This window comes from Ruditapes philippinarum, unplaced genomic scaffold, assembly GCF_026571515.1.
Source record: "Ruditapes philippinarum isolate M1 unplaced genomic scaffold, ASM2657151v2 ctg1057_1_1_1_1, whole genome shotgun sequence".
Classification (NCBI taxonomy): Eukaryota; Metazoa; Mollusca; class Bivalvia; order Venerida; family Veneridae; genus Ruditapes; species Ruditapes philippinarum.
Genome location: NW_026860546.1, coordinates 133,575 through 144,128, shown reverse-complemented (window position 1 = coordinate 144,128; position 10,554 = coordinate 133,575). Strand labels below are relative to the sequence as shown.

General features: G+C 28.4%; 1 protein-coding gene across 1 annotated transcript; it reads right to left on the bottom strand.

Moving 5' to 3' along the window:
- Positions 1-210: 210 nt before the first annotated feature.
- Positions 211-8,084, bottom strand: LOC132760549 (universal stress protein in QAH/OAS sulfhydrylase 3'region-like). Its single transcript, XM_060752541.1, has 5 exons — positions 7,855-8,084; positions 4,130-4,424; positions 2,688-2,768; positions 1,439-1,545; positions 211-967 (listed from the first exon to the last, which is right to left on the bottom strand). The coding sequence occupies exons 2-5, from the start codon at positions 4,218-4,220 to the stop codon at positions 740-742; spliced, it is 507 nt and encodes a 168-aa protein (XP_060608524.1). The 5' UTR covers positions 4,221-4,424; positions 7,855-8,084; the 3' UTR covers positions 211-739.
- Positions 8,085-10,554: the final 2,470 nt, after the last annotated feature.

Genomic DNA, 10,554 nt, shown 5'->3' with positions numbered 1-10,554 from the left:
AACAATTTAAATTCAGGGTCAAGATATTTTTATGTTTACAAATAGATTATACAGGTAGCGTTATTATAACGATGTTAACAAGAACGTTCCCACCTTATGAAATGTACAATTTCACTAAAATGCATTTAAATATATATTTATATAATAATCATCTTTCTCTGGAATATCTTCTTTTGATTAAAAAAAATATAACTCACAAAATGAAAGTTTGATTCAGTTTTTATTGAAATCGGCTTCTAATCAACCTCAACATTTATGAAATTCATTTTAATATAATAACACACAATCTGAAAATGCTACATCCACTGAAAGCTATGATTACAAGATGATAATGTTAAATTATGAAAATTAAAATAAATAAACATATGAATTGAGTCTTTTCACGAGTGACAGTAAATAGAGCATGTTTTTCTTTCTTTACGAACATATGTGTTGCACTTACATCATTATATGACGTTATCAATCCATTTTGTCATTTTAAAATTAACAGTATTCAATCAATCTTCATTATTCAATTTCAACACGTATTCGTATCAAATCATGATTTAGAAATAAACATGAATTCTAAGAACACAGATGACTAAATGAATCTTTGTTGAATTGTTGAATTCAACATGCTCGATAGTTTCTCTGCGACAATTGACTTATGTCCCCTTTAAAAACAAGTCGTATTTGATCACGTGCCAAAACGTGTAAGTAAAGTATAAGTTTATTATATGGTTATATAAAATGAGCACTTTTAAGAGTAATGATCACTCGTATGTTTAATATGAGGTTTATGTCTGCACACTAAAACAGGGACGTCTGCGTGATGTAAGCAATAATCGCTTACACTTCCGGTAAATGTTCTTCTGATTAAACCCATTCCCCTTGTTCCTAATATCAACATTGATGCACCCTCTTCTTTTGTCGCCTCTACAATCGCTTCCCCCGGTTTACCACACTGTTGCTTTACATGACCACTTAACTGAAAACAAGTAGAGTTTCTTCATGAGGCAAACGATAAGTACCATCAAAATATGTATTTCTCGAGATGTTAATATTTTTCCTTAAGATGTGAACAAAAACTGACAATAATTGACTTAGATTGTGGAAATATCCATTTATTCATACATCTTTATCTTGATAAAATATAATCGTCATCTTTTTAATTTCTTTAGAAACTGACTAACTTTTGAAAAGGTTTCTGATATCTGAAACATAAAGGTCAAAACAATCATCAAAAAGTCTCATTAATGTTTTCTAAGGAACATACTTATGTACGAGAACTGTCTTTATTACCTTTAAAATTTCATCGTCCTTTTCTTTTTTCAAAATTTAATTTTTTCCTTAAAATTGCAAATTTACAATTAGTGTGTTTTTTTGATTTTCTTCTTTAGAAATCAATGTACATTTGAGTATTTATTCACTGTGTAAAGAATGACAAACTGTGCCTTACGTGACATTCCTTCATTTTCATAGAATATTTCTCAACAAGGTCACGAACCCTTTCCTCGTTATCCTTTAAAAGTTCAGACACTATATTCGGATCAGTCAACAGCGACGCTAAAGAAGAAGAAAAAAACACTTCAGAAAAAGATGTTATGTTTAAAAAGAACAACAAGAAATAGATGTCTTTACCAATAAACAAGTGCTACAATTGTATACAAATAATTTCTTGTTAGAGACATTAATCTATCTAACTGACGCCTAATTTAGCAAATCTAAAATGTATTGTTATACAGATTGAATATTTTACGAGTAACATATTGAATATTTTATCACCATACACACAATAGAAGCCTTAAAGTCAACAATACAAGTTAAAAAACAAAGTTGGAATAGAGAAGAAAATTTCATTTTCAAAACAAAACGTAACGTAGAAGTATAATGTATTCCGGTGAACATAAATATATCCTTGTTATTTACTTAAATAACATGAAAACAACTTATTTAACAACAAATGTGAGTGTTTAATAACAGCCAATTGTTAAGTTGAGATAGAACATTGTTTGAATTCAGAAGAACATTGACAATTTATTAAGATTCCAGTAAAAAAGGTTTTTTTTGTTATTCCAATTTTCCATATCACTGCATTGGCTCATATAAAGCGACGGTCTGCAATATTGAGAATCGTGATATTACAAACAACAACAAATTAAAGAATTACATCAGGCAGAACATATACTATGATTTATCCAGAAATTCAATAAATAAATAAGGATATTTACCTGGCCCAACTGTGGAGTGTGTTTAAAAATAAATTTAAATCATATTTGATCCTCTTCATGACAAAACCAACAAAGTGCGTTTGCGACCAGCATGGATCCAGACCAGCCTTAACATCCGCGCAGTCTGATCAGGATACATGCTGTTCGCTTACAAACCCTATTTCTACTAGAGACACGGATGCGCAGACTGGTCTGGATCCATGCTGGTCAAAAACCCATTATGTTGGTTTTGTCATGGCGCGGCTCATTAATTTAAATCATATTTAGAGATAGACAATATCTAAATATAACTAAAACGAATTTTAGAAAGTATATTCATCTTAGTTAAGAATGACTTAAAAGTTATGTAAAAATGTCATTTCATTATAATCTATTTCATTATAAACTTTTATTGTATATCTTATATTAATCTAAATCTTAATCAAGAACAGAGATATACATGTAACAAAGAAACATGAATAATTAACGTATACTTACATGTTGATAATACGTTGCTATACTCAGGTACATGAACAAGAATTAGCCGGTCCCCATTTTTATGTACATTTTCCACATAAACTGCAATTATAGCAAAATAATAAATGTTATCATAAAACAAAGAAACCAACACTAGATATATATGTATTAAATGTACAACAAATGATTGTAATGTGTCGCTGTTAATTTGGCACAAAAATGATTTATGTTTGTCCTTGACTTTTAAGTTACAACACTTGCGGGTTAATTCAATTAGAAAGATGATTAATATAATTTCCAGGAACAGTCGCCAGATTTTTAAAATCATATGTCTGCATCTTTATATGTTCCAAGGTACTGTTCTTTTTAAATAACAAACAGTAGCAACATGTAATAACCTATTAATAGTATATGTACGATATATGAAAGGTAAAATTCATTCCAATATTTCCATTGTTGTTAACGAGTAAACTTTAATAAAAACATGTCTTTTATACCGCAGATATCAAACAGCATGACCTGTGTTTACGTTTAATGTAATTTTATCTTTAATAACGTAAAATAAATGTCGTTAAAGCGCATGGTTAACAGTACATTTACACAAACCAATGCATCAACTAAAGATCAAACAAAGCTGATATGATTGACACAAAATTACATGTACATTCAAGAAGTGATTTAAATAATGATATTGATTGGAAGAATATTTTTATTTGGAATCAAAAAGATATTTAAATATGATCTCTTTTATTTCCAGTATAATGAGTTGTTTTAAAAAGTTAACATATTGTTTTCGCTGTTGGTGAAATAAAACATGAAATGCACTGCGGAAGATAGATTAACTACTCGTTGCTTAATTAGGAAAATACCCGAACTTCATAAGTTTACACATCTTGATATATAACGGCCTTGGATAGAACAGTTCCTTAAAAAAAGATGAGATACACTTCTTTATGATAACGGCTTACATTTGAATCGAATTTCAAATCCTGTTTGTTTCATTCTATTTATTTCAGATTTTTTCCCAAGACCTCTTGAAGAAGATAACGATTTGTAAAAGCTTACGACGTTAAGAAAACAAAAGAAAACATGACATTTATTACCAGAAATGGCACCTAAATACCATAAAGCAGAGATTTATGTCTCTCTCTAAAGGAAATTATAACTCATATTATGCTAGTAATTATACGGTACACAATCGGATAATTACATCTTCAACATCACGTTTTGAGTTTAGTTTTTTTTTCGTTTTTTTTGTTGTTCTTGGGGTTTTTTTCCCAAACAATCATATTATGTTTGTTTTTACTAAAATGACTTTTTACGTAAATGGTATAATCAATATCTTACTTCCTCACGCATTAATTCTCATTTTTACTCTTCAATGTTAACAAATGTAATGTTATTTTTTAATCTTTTATCAATGTTTTTGCATGTGATTTTTAAGGCTACAAATAATTACTTACAATCGAAAGCAAATTCCGAATGGAAACTGTCGTCTATGGCAATAACAATTGTTCTATGTACCGACATTGTTGCGTAGTGTACACGCCACATTAAAATCCAAATAGTATCTCCTAATTTATATAGATATAAACTCTAAAATCCCTTCGGGTATTCCATTATTACTCCTTTTTATTTACATGATACAAAACTATCAAGATGATTTCTGAAATGCTGTCTGTTTATGGGTATATCTATTGGATGTATAGATAAATCCACACTTGTTGAACCCCTCGATGATGCTGCAATACACAGTCACTGAAACGAAGAAGGTTAAAACATTTGTTATTAATGAATGCTATTGAAAATAATTGAAACGTTTGCATTCATCTTGCCTGTTACTTTTTTGAAACTGTTTAAAGGTCGGTTCAAGTTGACAGATCTTATAATTATGTCCCTCTATTTATTATTTGAATCAAAACAAAAATCTTTTTAACTCGGATACCTATGAAACGTTTACTAACATTGCAAAGAGCCGAAACTACCTTTTATCCACATATACCATTTTGTACAAGATAAACAAATTAAACTAATTTTAGTTTTCCTGTGGTGTATTTTAGATTATCTGAGCTGTTTATAAACTAATTAAAACTGATTAAATAACGAAAAGCATTTGCACCTACAGTATGTCGTGTATCAATGACTATGCTTTCTGCACTTGTGTTGACTGATGTTATAAGTTTGTGTATCGGTGAAAGTATTAAGTACTGGAAACAAGTGAAAAGATGAAAAAAATAAAGATATCATTTTCTTATCTTAACTATCTCTAAATTCCATCCGACTTCTCAATAACTTTTTAATACATTTCTGTTCATTTCTATAACAATTATCAGTAGTCACCTTGTTTCCACCACCAATTAAGGAATGACTGAATTAACTGATTACGATCATTACATCATTATTTATAATATCTCACATCATTAATGATCGCTTTAAATAATGATTTCCATGAATGAAATGGAAAATAAAATATGTTTGAATTATATGAAAAGCAAACAAACTTGGAACATGTAACTTTGAAGATTAAACAATAAGATGACTGATTGAGTATAGGCGTCGACTTGCTGCACAGAAGAAATAGCGAAGTGTATATATATCGTTGCAAGATTAAGAATAATCTCATTCTGCGCTAAAGATTTTAGAGACATTATCAAATTACCAAATAATCACAGATGTGCACTGCGGCAATCAATGAACAAATAATCCATCAAGAGCAGCTGGTTGTTTTTTTGTAATTATTTAAATATAATGCCATAACCAAGAAAAACGAGGTAAATGCACATTTTATTGCGTAATTGTGAAGATGAGAGAAAAAACAGATCTTCATTGTTTTCGTTGCAAAATCATATTATAGTTATGATTTATTTGAGATGGTTACATGTGGTACTATAGAATTAATTTTGTTCATTTTTTAAAACGCATTGTTTTTATCAATGTTGGGTTGACAACACTTCCTTGCGTTTTTATATATGATATATCTGTGGTCAGATAGATAAGTCATACTATTCTTTTTATAAGTTAATAAGTTTTCAAAAAAAAATTAAGAAAATAAAGGCGGAATATTATGTTATGAAAAGAAAGCATTTTATTGATAATAAAAATAATTATTAAATAATAAAAATCAAGCAGAAATTAGAAAAATGTTATAAAATGGTTGTAATAAAATCCCCGAAATTTTTAGTAATTGCGAAAAAAGTTAAAATTGCATATGCCAAAATTTGGCAATGCATATGTATGTCCTTAGCTTTTATTCAATGTTACTTTTTTATTTTAATGCGTCTTCAAAAAAAATGGAAAATGCACTTCTAAAATTTCTTATAAATGAGGAAATGCATATCTAATTTTAGATAATAGATACATTACTTCCAGACATATGCCTTACTTAATTTGAATAGCATCACGTTCTATCTGAATTGGACATCTCCCTAGCTACTACAGAATATGAATAAGTACAATAGAATAGACTGTGACACTGAGCATTTTGAGACTGTATCTATTAAATGGCACTTTATTTGCAGCTTTACTCAATGATACCATGAGCATTCATGGTGATGATAAAATCATTGGTGCAAAATGAAGCCAAATGGCTATCGTCTAAAAAGCATCTGAACTTTCAATGTCTGAAGGATTTATGTGAATCAGTCACTTTAGAGTTTTGTTGTTTTATATGAATTTAGATGCTGAATGTATCAATATTTTTGTGGGACAATTTTATTCATAATTCATCAATAATTTTATCAGAATGTCAAGATAATTGCCAATTATTATCAGATTTCTTACAGATGTGTCGTTTTTTTTGTTTTTGTTATTGTTGGTTTTTTATGGGTTTTTTTCTGGTATTTTGGCTGTTGTTGTTTTTTTTGCAATAAATTTCTTAATTTTAAATTAAAAGTATTAATTTTGTGATCATCTTTTATATTCGACTATAAATAAATAATAAAAAAAAAAAAAATAAATAGCTCTGAATCAGCCGTCTACAAGAATATTCCTTTGATATGTTTGATTATAGATAAATCAATATCGCATATATCGCATATATCATAAAATAACATCCCATACATAATTATGTTGTTTATTACCACATGGATCCTATTTATCAAAAAGATGTGTATAAATTTACAATTAGTTTTCTAAACATATACAGATTTTCTTTTAGTAACTAGTGATAATCGTTATAATGTTGATTTGATTTTGTTATTTCATACTGTGATATACATGTATATTTTTAAGAAAGTATTCTTTATGTTTAATTATTTGCAATAATGGCACATCATCTTTAAGAAACGAAAGCTTTTTAACTTTTTTTAATCGTGAGTTTTATGACATAAATATAAAGCGCATATTAAAATATGGTTTTAAAAGTACACCAAAATAAAAATGTTTTGTGAAATAAAAATAGAAAAGCTTTGGGAGTGGGGGTCATATTGGGCCTTTACAATTTATTATCCCTGTTAATGTGTTTTACGTTTCAGAATCTTTTTTTAAATTTTCTCACTCAAATATATGTGAAAGATTGTGTGAAATACTAGTTAACCAAAATATTAATATTGACTCCAGATGATTCAGTTTTTTAACAGAATAAGAAAAGAACGTTCATCATACAGTTTGTGAAAATACTTAAAGGAAATAAATATTATTACCTTGAATTTTTCATAATATATCAGAAAAATATAAGAAATCTTTTTATATTTTGAAATATAAAATTGTTGCTTATGATATATTTTCATAAACATAAAATCAGAAGAGCATAAAAGCTGACAAATGATAGTGTACATGTATCCGACATTCTTCGTAGACAAGTATTAATACGAAATAAAAGTCACTCATTTGCAGATTTACATATTTCATTTGCACACATACCTTTGCATATTGTTTCAGAAATTTCAAACTACAAAAAACACTGATATATATTTAATTTCTTTACAGTTAAATTTTCAAGAACAGAGTTTCAAGAATCAAAATGTAACGATAAGGATAAGTCAATAAAAAAGGTGTTGTTTGTGAATTTAAGTTATCTTTTAGATATTTTGTTCTTCAATTCTTTCTCAATCATTACTGCAAAAAGCATCAAAGTATAAATTTATAAATTTACATTGTGAAAATAGTATGAAATAGTTTAAAACACAAGAATGAGATACTAAAAAATAGTTTTCTAATTAACAAAAAAAAAGCGTAGAAATGTACCTACCAAACATGCGCAATAATCATCCATAAAATAAATCCTTGTACAATGTTGTCATGAATGATATATCTTCCTGTAGAACAGCCAGTCTGTCCAGAATCACAGACTTTAATGATTACCTAGAAACTCAGCATCAGATATAGCCCTCTTCATAAAACCCAATACTGCTGCTACAAGCTCTAGTGAGAAAGTATTCAGAAAAATACTTCATTAACCTATGATCAATACTACTAATTAACGTAATTACATTTACTTTCTAATTTCTCATTTATCACCAAGCGAGTTGTCTTGAATGTGCATATTTGATTCATGGGCATTCAATGACAAAATAATAGACGTTAAGAACGTATCGTGTTACACCTTTGATAAAAATTTGTAGAAGCTTGAGACATAAGCTAAACTTCTGTGTTATAAACACGTTAATAAATATCGGCTGCCAGATATTTAGAACTATGATCTATGAAGTAAATCGAAGAGAATATGTAATCTTAGAAAATTATCGGAATGGAAAACTTGGACTCACGCATGTCATCGAATAAATACATAGTCGATTGTTAGATATTTAAATTTGTAAACATTTTGGCATTACTAATTATGTACCAATCTTACTAAGAAAATTTAAAAAATCACCGAAATTCAAAGAAGGGCCAATATAAGTGAGCAACAATGGTCTTTATCTGCAAAAATAATTATGTAAAGTATTCCATTAATCTCAGGAGATCTGCACTAACCAGCCATTTATTACATGGCAAGTATAATTATGCAAAGTGAATAATCCCATTGAGATCATTATATTTGTTATATAGTGGTTTCTACGAGGTTTATGATGCTGTTCTTTTTCTTTTTAATTTAACAGTCAAACAAATCATTACTGTTCTTATGTTCTTATTCATCATTCATGATATATTTGCTATCAAAATATTGTTTACATTTTTTACTGCATACGTAAATACATATACATTATAACTGCAGGGTTGGTTATGATAATGTAAAGAGTAACAAAAGAACAAGATGCCCTATAGTTTATACAAAGGATAAAAAACAAAAACAAAGAAAAAAAAAACACGAAGGAAACCTGAGAACTGTACAAAAGTAATATTGCTGAAAGATATGTTTCTTCCAGCAAGAATATAGATGGATTAAAAACAAAAACAAACAAAAACACAAAAAGAAACCAGAACTGTAAAAAAGATAAATTGCTGACAGATATGTTTTTCCATAGAATAGGGATGGATACATTACAATTAAACAAGTACGATCAGAAACTTATATCACTCAAATAAATCACATGAAGAATCATTCAAATGTCATAATCTAAACGCATTGGTGACTGATAAACGAGATCCTGTTCTTGATACATATTTTCTATGTTTTATTTATTAGAATTTATATGATGCATTTCAAAAGAGATTATGCAGAATTGTCACATTATTGATAAATGGTAAGCGACTATAATATAAATATTATATAAAAAGTATGATGCAAATCCAATAAATTGGACAAAACAAAAGATATTACCTTTCGATTCAAGAAGCCACATGAAAACCTTTTTGACTATTCAAATAAAACTCGAAGTAAACATATATCAGAATACAATAATGTTAAGACATGTAAGAGAGAAATCGCAAAATATTTGTAAGATGCGAGACATAAACATATGGAAACAATTGTTGCTTCCTTTAGCATAGTATTAAAATTCAACCTCTGCAGGGCAAAACCATGTTGGAGAGTAAATAATAAAAGTTTTTGCTGATTGAGGTTTTATTTATTGAAACTTTTTATTTATTGCGCCACGGAGGGCCGTTCTGTAGAAGTTTTACTGTATTTTAAAGAACATAACGCGTAACTATATTGTTATGATAACTATTTTATAACTCGGGATAAAAACTGATAAAAGTATATATAAATTGGTGTAAAATAATAAATTCTTCAAACATGTAAATATCTAATAATTAATCCAAAATGTAATTTGATGCATTTTTCTAACATGTGAAATAGAAAATCGATGCATTTGTAATGACGATTGGCAAATAATGCCTTTCGATATCCAAAACATGCAATGATTTAGTGACAATAACATTGAATACAAATAAAGGCTGTATAGTAGTAGGCATTAATCAACGTTGTTTATGTTACAATATTCATAAAAGGTTGACAGCTACACAATTTGCTATCATTATGCAGTGACTAGCCCGTTAAGAATCTCTGGATAAATAATCCATATAAACAGACTATCATATATAAATTCTGTTTTTATTAAGCTTCTTCCAGAAGTATGGTTGTTCAAGATGATTGTCTCGATACAATGTATATGTAACATTGCTAAATTTGGTTGTGTCGTGCAATAGGGAATCTATTTTCGGTTCCTTTTCCTTCTGCATCTATTGCATTGACGTTACAATTTGATATATAATATTTTTGGGGAGATTTGATATTATCAAATAAGCTAGATTCGAAAGACATTTTTGATGTAGTCTTAGAAAAAAGCTTCAAAAATCTCAGATGACGGTTAAAGGAAACGTTGCTGAATGGTTTAGAACCAACTGACAACAAGGAATAACACAATATTCAAAAAGCAATTATTTCCACACAATTAAAACAATTAGTTTAATCTATTATTTTAGTGACATCTTTATTCAGCTAAGAGGTCATACAAAATAAAACCAGTCTAGGTTATCACATTGGTAGCCCAAATTATTAGTATAT

Excerpts from the sequence above, each read along its gene's own strand:
- LOC132760549 (XM_060752541.1), bottom strand. The coding sequence starts at position 4,220 with ATGTGGCGTGTACACTACGCAACAATGTCGGTACATAGAACAATTGTT. Across the intron at positions 2,769-4,129 it reads TTCGGAATTTGCTTTCGATT|TTTATGTGGAAAATGTACAT; the intron begins GTAAGTAATTAT and ends CTATAATTGCAG. Across the intron at positions 1,546-2,687 it reads TAGCAACGTATTATCAACAT|CGTCGCTGTTGACTGATCCG; the intron begins GTAAGTATACGT and ends CTTCTTCTTTAG.